The following is a 20,063-nucleotide window of genomic DNA, read 5'->3' on the forward strand; positions in this document are numbered from 1 at the left end:
TGAAGGACAGGTGTCAGAGCCAAACACAGGGAAGCATGCTGGCCACACAAACTAAGCCTAGAGATTGCACTCGTGTGTCCTGAAGCACAAGTTGGAAAAAAATATTATTCATTCATAAAACAGAAATCACACTGAGTATAAAAAGGTTAGGAACAAAAAAAAAATAAAAATAACCTCTTGTATATCTTGGCATACTTAGATGTTATATAAAATGAGATAATAGCCTTTTTCCTTTTTGAAAATTTTTATAAACAATAATATAAATTAATCAAAAGGAATGAATAAATGCTTTTATCATCTAGACAATAACGTCTGCATTTTATTAAGCTTACTACATAAGATGAACCATGTTATACATACTCAATTTTCAAATAAACTATCTTGTATGTCCTCAAGTAACACCATCTAGTATATTCATTTAAAAAAAATTTTTTAATATTTTTAATTTATTTTTGAGGGGTGGGGGATGAGGTGGGGTAGAGAGAAGCTAAGGCAGGCTCTGTGATGTTAGCGCAGAGCCTAACATGGGGCTCGAACTCACAAACCACAAGAACATGACCTAAGCCAAAATCAAGGGGTGAGTAGGGGAGGAAATGAGAGAGAGGAAGACACTGAATCTGAGGCAGGCTTCAGGCTCTGAGCTGTGAGCACAAAGCCCGATGCAGGGCTTGAACTCATGAACTGCGAGATCATGACCTGAGCCAAAGTCAGTCTTCTGTTCATTTTTAACTGGATTCTTTGTTTTCTGTTGAGATTTTTAAGTTCTTTATTATTTTGGATACTAAGCCTTTATTGGCTATGTCATTGGCAAATACCTTCTCCCTTTCTGTAGGTTGCTTTTTAGTTTTACTGATTGTTTCCTTTACTGTGCAGAATTTTTTTATTTTGATGTAGTCCCAATAGTTTATTTTTACTTTTGTTTCCTTTCCTCAGGAGACGTATCTAGAAAAAAGTTGCTAGGGTCAATGCCAAAGAAGTTTTCCTATATTCTCTTCTAGGATTTCTATGGTTTCATGTCTCACACATTTAGTAGGTCTTTTTTTTATTTTTTAATTTTTTTCTATTTATTTATTTTTTTAAGTAATCTCTACACACAATGTGGGATTCAAACCCTGAGATCAAGAGTCACATGCTCTTCCAACTAGGCCAGCCAGACACCTCTCACATTTAGGTGTTTATTCCACTTTTTCAAATGTTTATGTTATTTGGGGGGGGGGGGAATGGAGGGAGACGGTGCACACACATGCATGGGGGAGAGGCAGTGAGAGAGGAGGGATAGAGGATGCAAAGTGGGCTCTGTGCAGAGAGCAGACAGTCCCATGAGGGGCTTGAACCCACTCAACAAACCATGAGATCATGACCTGAGCTGAACTCAGATGCTTAACCAACTAAGCTACCCAGGCACCTCTAATCCATTTTGGATTTTACTGTTGCATGTGGTATAAGAAGATAGTCCAGTTTTCCCAGCACCATTTGTTGAAGAGGTTGTCTTTTTTTCCATCAGATATTCTTTCCTGCTTTGTCAAGGATTAACTATGGGTTTATTTCTCAGTTTTCTATTCTGTTCTATGGGTCTATTTTTGTGTCAGGATCATATTGTTTTTATTACTATAGCTTTGCAATGTAACCTGAAGTCCAGAATTGTGATGCCTCTAGCTTTGCTTTGCTTTTTCAAGATTGCTTTTGCTATTTGGGGTCTTCTGTGGTTCTGTACAAATTTTAGGGTTGCAAACCAAACACTTATTTTTACCATGTAACACCAGCTGGCTATCTACCTGAGCCTTCATAGGTCTTTATCCCAGCAAACTGACCAAAATGCAGAGTATAATTCTCAGTGTTACAAACTCAAATGTGTTCTTATAAGCACACTGAGACTACTTAGGGGCAGACATTAATTAAGCTTGTTAACAGTTACATATAAAACAATGTAAATTTATTATTTAAAAATGATTAACATTAGCTCTCAGTTACTATGGAATACATGGATAAGCAATAGTATGATCTCTTCCTTAGAAAAGTTACTTAAGAGGGGTGCCTGAATGGCTCACTTGGTTAAGTATCTGACTCTTGATTTCAGCTCAGGTCATGATCTCACTGTCATGAGATCCAGCCCCGAGTCAGGCTCATTGGGCTCCAATCTGAGTATGGAGCCTGCTTGGGATTTTCTCTCTCTCTCAAAATAAATAAACATTAAAAAAAGAAAAGCTTAGGGTGTTTGGGTGGCTCAGTCAGTTAAGTGATGGATCATGGCTCAGATCATTATCTTATGCCTTGTGAAATTAAGCCCTGATTCTCCCTTCCTCTCTCATTATCTCTCTCAAAGTAAAATAAATAAACATAAAAAAAAAAGAAAAGCTACTTAAGAAAGCAAATTATAATAAAAATTTTTTACTTGATAAACATGAATGATGTAAAATAGGGGGATAATCAGCCACAATAGTAACATAGGGTATCATTTACGGCAGACAGTACTTGGATGGGCAATGTCAACTTTGGCTCTTTGTATTTCCCCTGTCTGATTCTATTATAACCTAAGCTGAACAGTTTTTTCTCTTCCAATCTCTAAATAGGAGCAAGTACAACTGATTAGATAACATATCTACTTAGTAAATTCTGATTTCATTTTAGGCCTATCTCCTAAATCCCCAGAGTATTTTTTTGACAGTTCATTTACATAACAAATAAGTTAATTTACATAAAATATTTTGCTGATTCCAGAGACTGTTAAGTATAATCCTTGTTAGGATGAATTATATTAGTTTACATCTCAGAGAACTATCATATTTCCAAGTTTTTAGAGCCATATATTACAGCTGTCCCCATCACTTCAGTATATATTCGATGTAGATTAACACACTGTAAGTGTGCTCATCCCATGTAGCTTGTACATATTAACTGCTAAGTTAGTTATACTATAGCTATTTACTGAATTGCAAAAAATTATTTTCAATAATAACAGCAATATATAAGAAGGCAAAGATGTATTATATATTCTGGTGCAACTAAAGCAACATTATTTCATATAGTGAACGATCATATGAGAGAATGGGTAACACGAATGAATGACAACTAAGAAAAGAAGTCTGTAATTGACAGAGAAGGCACTAGGTAGAAATCTGAAGGTTTCAAAGAAGTGTAACAACCCATTGAAAGTTCTGTTTAAAGAGAATTAAACACTGGGGTGCCTGGATGGCTCAGTCAGTTAAGCGTCCAACTTCAGCTCAGGTCACGATCTCATAGTTCGTGAGTTTGAGCCCTTGCATTGGGCTCTGTGCTGACAGCCCAGAGCCTGGAGCCCGCTTTGGATTCTATGTCTCCCTCTCTGCCCCTACTCCCCTCACACTCCCTCTCTTTCTCTCTCTCTTTCTCTCTCTCTCTCTCTCTCTCAAAAATAAAGGTTAAAAAAAATTAGAAAAAAAAACCTAAACACTACAGCAATTGATTAGTTAGGGATCACTGTACTAATTTATGTAGTGATTCCTTAAAAGAACCAGGGAGCATCCAACCTGAAAAAGGACAAACTTTAGAAGAATACAGTAATATCTAGAGCCAAGACACATGCCTACAAAAAGATGCTTCATCTTCATGCCACTACCATGTTTCATGAATTTACATAAGCCTATATAACTACAGTTTCATCAACTGTAACCTAATTTGTAAAAGGGTGGAACAAATGGAAAGCTACTTCATTGCCAGAAGACAGACAGATATAAATGTGTCTATATGTATGTGTGTATATATTTTTCCCCCAGGTACCTAAAGTCTTTTAGTGCCTTACAAGAATAAATTTTGGGCTAGCTATATATTCTAAGAAGCGCGCGCGCACACACACACACACACACACACACACACACACACAGCTCAAAAAGCTTACAAAAGATAAATGATTTGGTCTTAATCACAAAATTAAGGAAAGATCCACTAGAGATTCCAGGTTTCCGATTTTTATTTTGCTGTCCATGATCTTTAAACCAAGTTGTTTTTTTTTTAAAGCATTCTGAAATTTTTAAGAAAGTAATGAAAATGCTGAGATATCTAGGCAAACACCAATAAACAAACAGATTTGAGGAGCTTAAGGAAAAAGTACTCTGATAGCTTTTGCTTTTGTGTATATTCAAAAATTTTCATAATAAAAAATAAAATGAAATACTTATAGGAAAAGAAAAGTTTCTGCTCCAAATTTATTACAAATACCTATATGGACATTTTCATAAATGACTTAATATTATATTTGTGGAAAGGTATAACATTAAGTGTTGGCTTTATTTCTATATTTTTATTGGTAAAGGCTTAATGTCATGGCTGTTTCATATTAGATATAATTTTTTCTTTACAAAATTGAAAGTCAACACACACATATATACAAAAGTACATAAATATAGGAATAATTTTCACCTAAAACTAAATGTTTTCCCTTCTAAACTGTGTATCTCCTGAGGTCATGGATGCATACTTTTGCATCTTTCTATTCCAAATACATAACATGTGCTTACCATGAAACACAATCTAATAAATGGCTAAACAATAGAATCATATCAAAATGTTTAATCCAGTTTTGATACATTTTAACTTTGCTAAAAGAGGTTGTTTTAATTTAATTAATTTGAGGCACTAATTTTGGTTACATTTAAGAAATTTAAACAGACAATATGTAGAAACACATATTTTAATTACATTTCACAAGGTTTAGGAACCTTAGCATTTACCATCTATACAGAAACTGATAAACTACTGACCTTAAAAGGTAGGACAAATTTTTTTGAAATAATGATTCACATTATACAGTTTTTAAAGCTAAAACACAGTATCTGTACTCCCTTTCCTGCATATGTGAAAGGCAAAATACTGCTATTAGAAATTTCTCCTAAGGACAAATCTCAATGAATAAAAATGCTACTACCATCCGCCCTGCAAAAATTTCCCACTAAGTTGTATCACCAGACAATTAGGAGGCAGAAACTTAAGAGTATTAAGAATACAATTACCCTGCTCTAAAAATGAGGAAATGTTTCTTGACAATCTTTTCATTTGAGCACTCACAATTTTGTCTCAGAGTTTTTCAATTCTTGCAAATGAAGTATAAAGGTCACTTCACCTTGATGTCTTTTCTCAGTTGAATTTTAGATATTTAAGTACAACTTTTTTCAGCAAAATTAATTTATAAAGATAGACAAAATTTTCTAAAGTCAAATACCAAAATGAACTCACAAAGCCATTCCTCAAGACAATTAAAAAAATGTGTTAAGGGGCGCCTGGGTGGCTCAGTGGATTAAGCAGCCACCTTCAGCTCCAGTCAGGGTCTCACAGCTTGTGAGTTTGAGCTCCACATCTGGCCTTACGCTGACAGCTCAGAATCTGGAGCCTGCTTCAGATTCTGTGTCTCCCTCTCTCTCTCTGCCCCTCCCCACTTGCACGCTGTCTCTCTCTCAAAAATAAATAAATGTTAAAAAAATTTTCTTTTAATTAAAAAATGTATGAAAATGAGAGCCTATTTTGTAACTGATAAAAAGCAAAGGAAGGAACTTCAGTGATTCACAGCACCCTTAAAAAGCCTTCACAGACAATACTGACATAAAAGTATAGCCACAGAATACATTAGATGCTGACCCAATAAAAGGTAATAAATATATTCCATTACTGTTAAACATATATCACTTTTTCAGTACCATTAAATTTGATTTATTGGCATCAAAAGTTTTAATAAAGGAGAAATGAAACATGGTCTTTGCTATTCCTTTTGAATATAAATTTGTGTTCAAACAAGTTTTGTTTTTTTTTTTTAAAAAAGACAGACTTTCCTCTTTTTAGAATAAGGAAAAAAATTTAACTTAGCTTTCACCACTTTAATAAATCAAATTGTATCAATTTTATATTTCCTGCATAAAAATAGTAATTAACACAGGTTACTATAACCTATAATTATATATGCTAAGCATACAATCCAGGATCTTTTTTTAAAACTGTGGTTTCTTTTGTTTTCAAGTCTTGTTCCCTAGGCTAAGGAGTTCTAGTCCTTCACAAAAAGAACTGACCCAGAAAAATGGAGACACTACCTCACAGAGGATAAGGTCAGTACAGCAGTCTGAGAAAGTGCCTCTAAATGTTGCTATCAGAGACTGCTGTTCTAGGTAGCTTCAACCTTGAAAATAAAATTTATAAGACAACCAACTGGATACTTATCCAAAAATGATGATTATCTAGTTGTGAGAACAATGAAATACAAGAAAGGCCTTTACAGTACTGTATAAAACCAAATATTCTACTTAATATTCAGTTAAAAGGACACTTAATTCTAAATACAGTTCCTCTTGAAACCTGGCATTTTGATTGTGACATGCAATTTGAACCATTATAATTGTTTGGAAAAATAATGGATAGAAATATCTAAACCATGTTAACGTCTTTAGTAAGCATATAAGAGTAGAATCAAATCTAGGCATCTGGGTTTACGTAACTATGTACTTACCAAGTTTACAAGTTACTACTATATAATGCCTTTCAACTTGATTTTCTTTAAAGATTTCTTTCTTTCTTTTTCTTTTTCTATCTTTCTTTCTTTCTTTCTTTCTTTCTTTCTTTCTTTCTTTCTTTCTTTCAAGAGAGAAGGCACAAGTGAGTGAAGGGCAGAGAGAGAGACAAGGAGGGAGAGAGAGAGGTGGGGTTCACGCAAATGGGGCTCAAGCTCACTCAATGCAGGACTCAAACTCACGACCATGAGATCATGACCTGAGTTGAACTCAAATGCTTAACTGACTGAGCCCCCCAGGCTCCCCTCAACTTCATTTTTTTTTTTTTAATTTTTTTTTTCAACGTTTATTTATTTTTGGGACAGAGAGAGACAGAGCGTGAACGGGGGAGGGGCAGAGAGAGAGGGAGACACAGAATTGGAAACAGGCTCCAGGCTCTGAGCCATCAGCCCAGAGCCCGACGCGGGGCTCGAACTCCCGGACCGCGAGATCGTGACCTGGCTGAAGTCGGACGCTTAACCGACTGCGCCACCCAGGCGCCCCTCAACTTCATTTTTAAGATCAGGTAAGATATTATGGTACTGCACATATGCTTCTAAATTTGAAAAAAATTTCTTTTTTTTTTTTTTTCTTGAGAGAGAGAGAGCACAAGGCAAGAAGGAACAGAGAGAGACAGGCAAAGAGAGAATCCCAAGCAGGGTCCATGCTGTCAGTGCAGAGCCCGATGTGGGGCTTGAACTCACCAACCCTGAGATCATGACTTGAGCAGAAACCAAGAGTCAGGTGCTTAACTGACTGAGCTATCCAGGCACCCTGCCTCTAAAATTTTTAACCTCAGTAATGTTTACTTTGCTTATATTTCAAACCTCATCTAGAACTGAAAAGTTCTGAATCACTGCTCTTCCCAGTAAAGAAACATGGAGGAAAGAACAACTTTATGTGTTGCTGGGGGGAAGGAAGTAGAAGGCATGTATGTGAGGAAGAAATCTGAAAGAATCTTATTCCTAGAGCTACTTCCTGGGATATTTAATAAAATCTAGGGCACAAAAAAAAAAAAAAAAAAGGAAAAGGAAAAGAATGAAAAATTCAATTTGAATCATAATGGTTAGAATACAAAGGACAAATACCATAAAAGTTCTCAGCACAATGTGTTTTAATGTGATCATCAAGATGTTACCATGATTCCTTGGTTTTACACAAATTCTCTGTTAGGAGGCCTTGAGAATTCACACAAGAAGAGCCCCACAACAGAAGAATGCTAAGAGAACCTTAGAAAAACTAATTCCTAATTAGTGACCACTGCATTAGATCCTAACCCCTTAGTTTTCATATCCTTCTGAGATGCTTTGTAAAGTCGTAGAAAATCCACTATCTTTTTTTGTTTGTTTGTTTGTTTGTTTGGTTTTTTTAGTAAGTTCTACGGCCAGCGTGGGGTTGTGAATTCACAACCTGAAATCAAGAGTTACATGCTCTACCTATTAAGCCAGTCAGGTGCCCCCACCTTCTTTCTTATAGTATTCCCCTTACAGTGGCAAAGCTGTTCCCTGGGCCATCCTTTATTCAAGTCTCTTTCCTGCTTTGCTTCATTCATTTAGCTACAGGAGGAACAGAAAGCAGATGAGCCAGAGGCATCTGCCCTGTCTTCCTAGACACAAAGTATACTTAGTGACATTCTGCAGGTTTTATTACTAAGTAAGGAAATACTTCCCATTTAAAAAGTATTTGATAATCTAAAAAACAAATCTACACATTCATTATTTTACTTAATCATAACAACTTCCAATGAAACTGGTACAAACTGATAGAGTTTAAAAGATATATAAACTCATAAGGTTTATAAAGTACATGTTATCTTACAACTAACCCAAGTGTTCTTTCTATCCAGGCAAAAATTCTAAACCAAAAGAAATGAACAGTGCCAAGAAGGGACAAAGAGATAGAGGGAGGGAGAGGGGGAAGGGAGGGGAGGGGGAGAGGGGGGGAGGGAGGAGGTGAGGGGGAGGGAGAGAGGGGGAGAGGAAGTACAGGAAGGGTAGGGAGAGGGGGAGGGAGAGGGGGAGGGAGAGGGGGAGGGAGAAGGAGAATCCCAAGCAGGCTCCACATTGGCAGCATAGATCCCAATGCAGGGCTCAGACTCACAAACTCTGAGATCGTGACCTGAGCCAAAATGAAGAGTCACAATGGAGCCACCCACACGCCCCCAGAAATACTATTTCTAAAAAGCTTATTTGGAGCTCTTTAAAACAGATATAAATATGATTGGGAGTTTAGAGTTTTTCTTTTTTTTTTTTTTAATTTTTTTTTTTAACGTTTATTTATTTTTGAGACAGAGAGAGACAGAGCATGAACAGGGGAGGGGCAGAGAGAGAGGGAGACACAGAATCTGAAACGGGCTCCAGGCTCTGAGCTGTCAGCACAGAGCCCAACACAGGGCTCGAACTCACGGATCGTGAGATCATGACCTGAGCCGAAGTCAGACACTTAACCGACTGAGCCACCCAGGCGCCCCTAGAGTTTTTCTAAAGGTTATTCAGATACAATTTAAGTATGTATTGCCAAGATAGACCCAGATGTAATGGCATAATTTTAGAGATGCTTAAGAGTTGACTACATATGCTACATGAACTCCATAAACTTAAAAAATTTGAAGAAATAATCTTTTGATGTTTTAGCTTTTTATTAAGCTAAATTCTCTATCTTTTATAGTGGGACCAGTTATATTTTCACATAATTAAGACATGAGAATGGGCAAATATTATTTCCTTCATCCCAGTGGAGTCTCCTTGCTTATAGGAAAAAAAAAATTAAGAACAAAAAAACTAGTTTATACTTTCAGTAACATTCTCTTTGAACAGATACATAACTCATTTTGATAACTGCTTAATAGATCTAGACAGCCCCACAGGAAGAGGACAGCAATGAACATACCAAAGGAAAGGTATGTAAAAAATGGGATAAAGTAAAATGGGACAATCACTGAAACATAATACACTCAATATCTGCATTCTTTGAATGTCTAGCTTATGAAACTCTTATTTTGGGAGAAACCTCTACCTTTTCAGGCAGTCTCTCACCTATAGAAACTGGAAAATGCCAATACATTTCCAGACTCCTTAGCAACTAAGTCTATCGTTCAGACAAATCTGCCCCAGAATTTGAATCTAAAGCCTGTAGGAAGAAGCAAAGGACAAGTAAAGTCAATGCTGGCAAGGGTACTGGAAGTAAAAGTATCTTTTTTTGTTGTTTTGTTTATTTTGAGAGAGAGAAAGTGAGAGCAGGGGAGGGGCAGAAAGAGAGGTAGACACAGAATCCAAGCTGTCAGAACAGAGCCCAACACAGGCTCGAACTCACGAGCTGTGAGATCATGACCTGGGCCGAAGTTGGGTGCTCAACTGACTGAGCCACCCAGGTATCCCAAGAAGTAGGAGTATCTTCATCTGCTTTCCAGAGGCAGTAATGTTCCAACATCAGAATAGTGACTATGTAATTTATTGTCCAAACTGGGACATTTCTGAGAGTGAAATGAACCATCAATTATTACCAAGAAAAACCAAGATGCATGGCTATATAAGCATTAATGGTATTGCTATAGTGCCTCTGTCCAGCACAGAACCACTTTTGTGATCTGATTTCCTGTCTATATTGGTTCCTGCACAGTCTGCAAGCATGGTCTCAGATCTTGCCGGGAACCTGTGTTCCAAAGTTCTTTACTGAAATCCTTTTTCTGCTTAAAATTGTCTTAGTTGGTTTCACTACTTTAACAAAGAACTGGTAAGAACATCTACAGTGAACAGGTGACTATTTAGTATAATGGGGAGAATTAACTTTGGATGCTTTAAAGTTCCACTTGCTATTTAAAACCACTAAAGTAAGTATATTATAAAATTTATCTACCATATTTCTAGTTCCCTCTTATTTCAAGGAGATGAACTACATTCTCTACTATATTTTTCTACTTTAGCAAAGGAAGATACCATTGTCTCAATTTACAAGACAATGTAAAAAATACAAGATATAAAGGTTAAATGGAAAGATTTGTCTTTTCTGCAACTAGATGGAATGAAGGGAAAGGGCAGCTAATTAGTACTTATCCTCTGCTACCTCCCTGGTGCTTCTATTCTTAACTCCTTCCTCTTGGAAGTTGGGCCAAGAGTCCTACAGTATGCTTTAAAGCCTGTCTGAACAGTACACCAAGCACAGTGGTGCTGTGGACTCCTCTGTGACTCATTTTTACAGCTCTCCCTCAGGCTCTTTATATTCAAAGTATCATCACTTCTGCTATCCCGGTTTATTTTGAGGGGTAGAGGGAGGGTAGCCTCTCTGCTTCCTGGAGACACCTTGGTGGAAATTCACTTCAGCCTCTAAACAAAACAAAACAAAACAAAACAAAACAAAACAAAACAAAACAAAACAAAACAAAAAACAAAAAAACTCCAAAAAAGAAAAACAGAAAGAAAAAGTCATATAAACCTAGAATGCGTATGTCCTAATTTGTGCAGAAGCTTTAACAGTTCTTAAAATTAATAAGCAAGAGAAACTAGTAAGAGAACCAGCCACCCTAATGTTCCTGAAAGAAAGGTGCCTTTGGCCATATTTAACTAATGTGACTTTGGCACCCTCTCTGTCTCTTCTAAAATCCCTAAGAATAATTACCTTACACATATGATATTACCTTACCTATGATAATTACCTTACACCTATGATAACTTTCTCATATGAGAAAAATCATAATGCAGAGGAGTACAGAGGAAATACAATAGCAGGATAGTTTCTTCATCTGTCTAAAGAGGCAGTTGAATTTAAACTTCTTCTGGTTCCTTTTAACACAAATACTGTACGGCTCTACATTTAATCATTTCATACTAAATTTTATAATTTAAAAACGCTTATAATCTTTGTTTTTGTTTTAATTTTTTTAATGTTTATTTTTCAGAGAGAGAGAGCAAGCATGAGCAGGGGAGGGGAGAGAGAAGGAAATAGGCCCCAGGCTCTGACCTGACAGCACAGAGCCCGATGCGGGGCTTGAACTCACAAGCTGTGAGTGACCATGGATTTTTATCTATATCCTTTTAAGTTTTTCAGTCTCTATATTAGCGAATTTGAAGCTAATCTTAATGAAAGCATATAGATTTAGAGTTCTTACATCTTCTTATTGAACTGACCATTTTAACATTGTAATGTTTCTCTAAATCTCTAGTAATAATTCTTACTTTGAGTATTTGTACAATAGTTCTATAATTATATCAACTTTTAATGATGCCTTGGAATAGTTTAACTTTTTCCACTGTATTATTTTCAATCTCTTTTATATTTTAAGTATAGCTCTAATAAACAGCACAGAGTTGGGTTTTGTTTTTTATTTTGTCTGCCTATCGTTGGATTTTAACTGAACTGCTTAATCCATTTCAATGTAATACAATGACTAGTATAAATGGGTGAAGGTCTACCATCTGATTATTTGTTACCTATTGGTCCCATCTGCTCTGTTTACTTCTTTTTTAATGTTTATTTATTTTTGAGAGAGAGAGAGAGAGAGAGAGAGAAAGAGAGAGACCGAGCAAGCAATGCAAAGGCAGAGAGAGCATTAAGACAGAGGATCTAAAGGGGGCTCTGGGCTGACAGTAGAGAACCCAATGTGGGACTCAAACTCATGAGACATGAAATCATGACCTGAGCAGAAGTTGGACACTCAACCAACTCAGCCACCCATGCGCCCCTCAGTTTACCTGTTTTTAAATGCATTTTCGATTAAACAGATGTTTTATTGTTCCATTTTTTTTCCTATTTTACTTCCTATTTTATTCACTTTTAAGTTATACAATTTTAATAACTATTTTGGTGTTTACTCTAGTAGATTGAAAAAAATTCCTTAATTATTTTTACCTACCATAATTAGCAGTTTAATAATTTTAAAAATAATGCAACTTATAGCAGTTTAATCCCATTAACCTTCCTTGTCACCCACTGTGCTATTATCATATGTTTTACTTTTATGATTTAAACTCTATAGATCACAGTAAATAGTTTCTTAAAGGTAATACTTTAAAATTTACCTACATTTTATATTTGTATTTACCTCAATTTTATATTTTATAAAATATCTTTATATTTATCTATAACTCCTCTGACACTCTTCATTCCTTCCTGCACTTACATGCCTTTATCTGGAATGATTTTCCTTCAGCCTGAATGCTGAAAGGGCTTTACAGTTAAGTTCTACCATGCTTTCAAGAAACTTAATTCCAATCCTTAAAACATCTTCCAGAATAAAAGGGGAGAGTATTTCTCAGCTCATCTTTTGAGTATGCATAACCTTCAGACAAAAAGCAAGCCAACAACATATATAAGAGAAAAATTATCGGCCAATCTCAGGACTACAGATGCAAAAATTCCTGAAAAAAGTTAATGGCAATCTAAGGCCAACAATATGAAAAAAGATCATTCATTAGAACTGATTTGGGTTAACCCAAGAAATCTAGGGGTAGTACTCTTAGAAAATGTTATAAATGTCACTCAATATAGTACAATAGTGAGAGATGCACCACGTCTTCAACAGCAACAGTGGGTCTCATGGTCTGGGCATTGTCAGGCCCTGTTCCAAGGGACTGTAGGCATATGCCAGTCCTTGCTCTACCATAATAATGAAAAACCATGATTAAAAATCGCCAATATGTTGGAGGAGATGAAACAGGACTCTGTGAGGTATGCTCCTGAGACACTGGAGAAATATGATATAGAAAAGGGCATTGTGGCCCATATTAAGAAATATGGCTATTAAGAAATAGTGTAATAAGAATTCAACCCCACCTGGCACTACATTGTTGGGAGGAACTTTGGTAGTTACCTCACCCATGAAACCCAATACTTCATCTACTTCTATCAAGGCCAAATAGTCTTTCTTAAAACTGGTTAAAAGTATAGACTATTCTAGGGGCACCTGAGTGGCTCAGTAGGTTAAGCGTCCAACTTCGGCTCAGGTCATGATCTCATAGTTCGTGAGTTCGAGCCCCGCGTTGGGCTCTGGGCTGACAGCTCAGAGCCTGGAGCCTGCTTCAGATTCTGTGTCTCCCTCTGTCTGCCCCTCCGCTGCTTGCACTCTGTCTCTGGCATGGTCTCAAAAATAAATAAACATTAAAAAAAAATTAAAACAAAAAAGCATAGACTATCCTAGACCCAGTGATCCATCCAAAAACAAGGACCACAGCCTAAACTCCCAACACCAGTTCCTGAAATCTTCAACCTTGATTAAAGGAACACTTCAATCTTTGAAACTTTGTGTTGTTTTGTACAGGGCATTCTCTGTACTAATTTGTTGTAGCTATTAAAATATTAGCAAAATATCTTGTATTTATTTTCCATTCCATTCATCTCTGCCCTATGTTTTTTCTTCTAAAAATAAATTCCTTTCAAAAAATTAATAAATTTGTTGGAGGAAAACAGTATTACATATAATTTTTTTTAATACATGGAAAAATACAGTCAACAGATGCAGTATTCCATACAACTCAGCACATACTCATGATAAAAAGAATCAGGCAAAATGAAAAGAGAATTTCCTTAACTTGATAAAGAACATCTACAGCAAAGACCAACTTTAATGATGATAAAGAAGCCCACAATCACATCTATTCAATATAAAATGGTAGTCCAAAATTATTGAAAGAAAAAAGAGAAAAAGAAATATTAATAACACAAGAGACTAAAAAAGAAATACTGTCATTATTTGCAGATGGATATATCCTCCATGTTGAAAGTTAAGAAAATTTTGTCAGGTTGTTAGATACAGAAGTAAAAATTTAATTTCATTTAATTAATTGCATCTATTAGAAAGTAAAAGTTTTTTTTATTTATTTTTTATTTTTTATTTAAAAACTTTTTTTAACGTTTATTTATTTTTGAGACAGAGAGAGACAGAGCATGAACGGGGGAGGGTCAGAGAGAGGGAGACACAGAATCTGAAACAGGCTCCAGGCTCTGAGCTGTCAGCACAGAGCCTGACGCGGGGCTTGAACTCACGGACCGCGAGATCATGACCCGAGCCGAAGTCAGCCGCTCAACCGACTGAGCCACCCAGGCACCCCTAAAAGTTTTTTTTTTTAAAGAAATGTTTATTCATTTTTGAGAGAGAGAACATGAACAGGGGAGAGGCAGAGAAAGAGGGGTACAGAGGATCCGAAGCCGGCTCTGCACGGACAAGTCCAATGCAGGGCTTAAACTCACAAACCACAAGGTCATGACCTGAGCTGAAGTCGGATGCTCAACTGATTGAGCCACCCAGGAGCCCAAAGGTTTTTTTTGTTTGTTTGTTTGTTTTAATCCCAGTATAAACATACAGTGTTATACTAATTTCAGGTGTACAATACAGAAATTCAATAATTCTATACATTACTCAGTGATCAAGGTAAGTGTGCTCTTAATCCCATTCACTTAGTTCACCCATCCCACCACCTGACTCCCCTCTGGTAACCATGCATTTGTTCACTATAGTTAAGAGTTTGTCTCTTGGTTTCTTTTTCCTTTGTTTCTTTTGTTTCTTAAATTCCATACATGAGTGAAATCATGTGGAATGTGTCTTTCTCTGACTGGTTTATTGTGATTAGCATTATACACTCTAAATCCATCCATATTGTTGCAAATGGCAAGATTTCATTCTTTTTATGGTTGAACAACATTCCATTGTATACAAAAATCACTTCTTTATCCATTCATCCATCAGTGCAACTTGGGCTGCTTCCCTGATTTGGCTACTGTAAAAAAATGCTGCAGTAAACACAAGAGTGTCTATACTTTTTCCAATTTATCTTTTTTGTTTTCTTTGGGTAAATACCCAGTAGTGTAATTACTGAATCGTACGGTAATTCTATTTTTACATTTTTGAAGGACCTCCATACTGTCTTACACAGTGGCTATACCGGTTTGCATTCCCAACAGGGCAAGAGGGTTCCTTTTTCTCCACATCATAACCAACACTTGTTTATTGTCTTTTTGATTTTAGCCATTCTTACCAGTGTGAAGTGATATCTCATGGTTGTTTCGATTTGCATTTCCCTGATGATGAGTGATGCTGAGCATCTTTTCATGTGTCTATTGGCCATCTGGATGTCTTCTTTGGAGAAATCTCTGTTTATGTCTTCTCCCCATTTTTTAATTGGATTATATGGTTTTGGGTGTTGAGTTGTATAAATTTCTTACATATTTTGGATATTAACCCTTTATAAATATGTCCTTTGCAAATATCTTCTCCCATTTTTTAGTTTTGCTAGTTATATCCTTTGCTGTGCAGAAGTTTTTTAATTGGATGTAGTCCCAATAATGTTTTTGCTTTTGTTTCTCTTGCTTCAGGTGACACGTCTAGAAAAATGTTGTTATGGCCAGTGTCAGAGACATTACTGTGTTTTAGATTTTATGGTTTCTGGTCTCATATTTAGGTCCTTAATGCATTTGGAATTTATTTTTGTGTATGATGTGAGAAAGTGGTCAAGTTTCATTCTTTTGCATGCAGCTCCCCAGTTTTTCCAATACCATTTGTTGAAGAGACTTTTTCCCACTGCATATTCTTGCATACTTTGTTAAGGGTTAATTGACCATGTAATAAGTGTGGGTTTATTTCTGGGCTTCCTATTTCTGTCCCATTGATTGCTATGTCTATTTCTGTACCAGTACCATACTCTTTTGATTAATACAGATCTGTAATTAAAATGTGAAGTTCAGTGTTGCCTGGGTGGCTCAGTCAGTTAAGCATCTGACTTTGGCTGAGGTCATGATCTCACAGTTCATGGGGCTGAACCTCGTGTCAGGCTCTGTGCTGGCAGTGCAGAACCTGCTTGAGATCCTCTCTCTTTCCCACTCTGCCCCTCCCTAACTTGTGCTTTCTCTCTGTGAAGTTTTGAATTGTGATACCTCCAGCTTTGTTTTTCTTTTTCAAGACTGCTTTGGCTATTCAGGGTCTTTTGTGGTTCCATAAAAAGTTTAGGATAGTTTTTTCTAGTTCTGTGAAAAATGCTATTGGTATACTGATAGGGATTACATTAAATCTATAGATTGTTTTAGATAGTATGGATATTTTAACAATATTTTTTCTTTCAACTCATGAGCATAAGGAATGTCTTTCCATCTGTGTGGACTTCAATTTCTTTCTTTAGTTTATTCATTTATTTTGAGGTGGGGGAAGAGAGAGAGAGAGAGAGAGAGAGAGAGAGCGAGAGCACGAGCAGTGGAGGGGCAGAGAGACAGGGAAAGAGAGGATCCAAAGTAGGCTCTGGGCTGACAGCAGAGAGCCCAATGAGGGACTCGAACTCACAAACCATTAGATCATGGTCTGAGCTGAAGTCAGATGCTTAACCAACTGAGCCCCTTCAGACATCCCGGTCTTCAATTTCTTTTATCAGTGTTGTATGGTTTTCAGAGTACAGGTCTCACCTCCTTGTTAAGTTTATTCCTAGACATTTTATTATTTTTAGTGCAACTATAAATGGGACTGTTGCTTAATTTCTCTTTTTGCCCTCTCCTTAGTAGTGTATAGACATGCAATGCATTTCTGTACATTGATTTTGTACCCTGAGACCTTACTGAATTCACTGTTCAGTTCTAGCAGTTTTTTGGTGAAGTCTTTAGGGTTTCCTATGTATATTATCATATCATCTGCAAATAGTTGAAAGTTTGACTTCTTCCTTACCAATATGGAAGGTATTCCTTGTCTGGTTGCTGTAGCCAGGACTTCCAGTAACATGTTGAATAAAACTGATCAGAGTAGACATCTGTGTCTTGTTCCTGACCTTAGGGGAAAAGCTCAGTTTTTCGCCAGTGAATATGAACTTAGCTGTGGGTATTTCATATATGGCTTTTATCATATTGAGGTATGTTCCCTCTAAACCTACTTTGTTGAGGGTTTTTTATCATGAGTAGATATTGTACTCTGTCATATGCTTTTACTGCATCTATTGAAATGATCATATGGTTTTTATCCTTTCTCTTGGTGATGTGCTGTATCATGTTGATTGATTTGCAAATAATGAACCATCCTTGCATCAGGAATAAATCCCACTTAATCAGAGTGAATGATTTTTTTTAAAATGTATCATTGGATTCAGTTTGCTAATGTTTTGTTGAGGATTTTTGCATCTCTGTTCGTTCATGAGAGTTACTGGCCTGTAGTTCTCTTTTTTTGTAGTTTTGGTATCCAGGGTAATGCTGGCTTTGCACAGTAAGTTTGGAAGCTTTCCTCCCTCTTCTAGTTTTTGGAATCATTTTTAAAGTAAAACTTTTTAAAGAAGCATTATTAAAATATCTAGAAATCATCAATATAAAAAGCTTCTGCACAGCAAAGGAAACAATCAACCAAACTAAAAGGCAGCCTATGGAATGGCAGAAGATATATAAATGCCAATGACATATCTGAAATCTACAAAGGACTTATCAAACTCAACAACCCCCTTCCCAAAAAAACCAAATAACCCAGTTGAAAAATGGGCAGAAGACATGAATAGACACTTTTTCAAGGAAGACATCCAGATGGCTAACAGACTCATGAAAAGGTGCTCAACATCACTCATCATCAGAGAAATACAAATCAAAACCATGATGAGATACCACTTCACACCTATCAGAACGGCTAAAATTAACAACACAAGAAACAACAGGTGTTGGCGAGGATGTGGAGGAAGGAGAAACCCTCTTGCACTTTTGGTGGGAATGCCAACTGGTATAGCTACTTTGGAGAACAGTATGGAAATTCCTCAAAAAACTAACAATAGAACTGCCCTACAATCCAGCAACTACACTATTAGCTATTTACCCAGAGGATACAAAAATACAGATTTGAAGGGGTGCATGCACCTCAATGTTTATAGCATTTTCAACAATAGACAAACTATGGAAAGAACCCAAATATCCATCGACAAATGAATAAGGAAGATGTATATACAAATACAATAGAATATTACTCAATCATCAAAAAGAATGAAATCTTGCCATTTGCAATGACGTGGATGGAACTAGAAGGTATGATGCTAAGCAAGGTAAGTCAAACAGAGAAAGACAAATACCATATGATTTTACTTATATGTGGAATTTAAGAAACAAATAAGATGATCATATGGGAAGTGGGGGGTGGGAGGGGAGAAAGGGAAACAAACCACAAGACACACTTACCACAGAGAGTAAGCTGTGGTTAAGGAGGTGGGCGGGGGATAGGTTAGATAGGTGATGGGCATTAAGGAGGGCACTTGTGATGAGCACTAGGTGCTTCAATTCAAAATGGGCTTTAATCCCTATAAGGCCTAGTTTATTCAAGTATACTTTTAGGGCTATCTTCCCTAAATAGGGGTGATTTTCGCTAACCAGGGGACATTTGGCAATATATGGAGTTACTTTTGATTGTCACAGTGGGTCCTGGCATTGTCTACATTGTCCTCTATTGAGTCTACAGGCCAGCGATGCTTCCAAACATCCTTCAGTTCACAGGACAATTCCTGACAACAAAGAATTACCTGGTTCAAACTGTCAACAGTAGTAAAACTGAGAAACCCTGATGTAGAGTACAGCTCCTTGAGGTTTTAGCATAAAACCAGAGAGGTTTGTTTAGCAAACAGCTCTATCCTTAGAGGTCCTGAACTCCAACTTTTGTCTCCCTAGTCCAGTAAGCATGTCAAAACAACTGCTTAGCTTCTCAACCTCTCAGTGGCCTTTTCTGGAATCTGTACACCATCAGGGGGAAAGAAGGTCTCAAATGTCCTTCTCAGGGGACTGGTTTTCTTTTCACCCCAGGGCTTTGGCTCTGTAATTCTTCACAGCCTTGGAGACTGTGATATCTTATAAGATAAGCTCTTTATTTTTATTTTGATTCATCTTTTACAGTTGTTTTCAATAGTAGAGTTGATTCAAAATACCTTCCCTACTTGACAAGATTCTAAATGTATATGTGAGAACAAAAGGACAAGAAGTAGCACAATATTTTGTCCCACCAGATACCAAGTCATGTGATAAAGCCATAGTAACAAAACAGTATGAGAAAAAAAGACACAAAAGAAAGGAAAAAAAATTAAAATAAAACCAAAAACCTTCAAAGAACTAAAAAAAAACAAAACAAAACAAAAAAAAAAAACAAATAAAAAATAAACTTCCAAAAAAAAAAAAATCCCCAAACCCCAAGCAAAACCACAGTAATGAAGTTTGTATGATATAAGAATAGTAATATGGGGGACTAACAGAGGAAAAAAAGAAAAAGCCTCCAAATAAAGCCAAACATATATGGATACAAATGACAAAAGCAGGCATCAAGATTGACAGGAAAAGAATGGACTCCATCTTGCTGAGACAAGTGATTAACTAAAATGAAATTTTAGTAGTACCTAACAGCAGATGCAGTCACTTCCATAACAATGAATACAAGTGGACATCAGTAAAAAGCAAAACAAACAAAGAAAACCCATACAATGCAATGGCAAAAGATATGGACATTTTACTGAAGATGATACATTAAGATGGCAAATAAGCACATTAAAAGATGTTCGACATCATTAGCCATTAGAGAAATACAAACTAAAACAGAGTGAGATACTTCATACACACCAGAATGGCTAATATAAAAGTACACTG

At 36.4% G+C, this 20,063-nt stretch overlaps 2 protein-coding genes across 6 annotated transcripts in view; one reads left to right on the plus strand and one right to left on the minus strand.

Annotated features, from left to right (window-relative positions):
* The window catches only part of JMJD1C (jumonji domain containing 1C), a 258,892-nt gene that overhangs the window by 139,065 nt on the left and 99,764 nt on the right, over positions 1-20,063 (minus strand). The window lies entirely within an intron of this gene.
* On the plus strand, positions 13,129-13,459 carry LOC123576574 (dynein light chain 1, cytoplasmic-like). The gene is given in 1 exon segment (XM_045437555.1): positions 13,129-13,459. A coding segment is annotated over 1 exon segment (243 nt). The 5' UTR covers positions 13,129-13,137; the 3' UTR covers positions 13,381-13,459.

Source organism: Leopardus geoffroyi, chromosome D2 (genome assembly GCF_018350155.1).
Source record: "Leopardus geoffroyi isolate Oge1 chromosome D2, O.geoffroyi_Oge1_pat1.0, whole genome shotgun sequence".
Lineage (NCBI taxonomy): Eukaryota > Metazoa > Chordata > Mammalia > Carnivora > Felidae > Leopardus > Leopardus geoffroyi.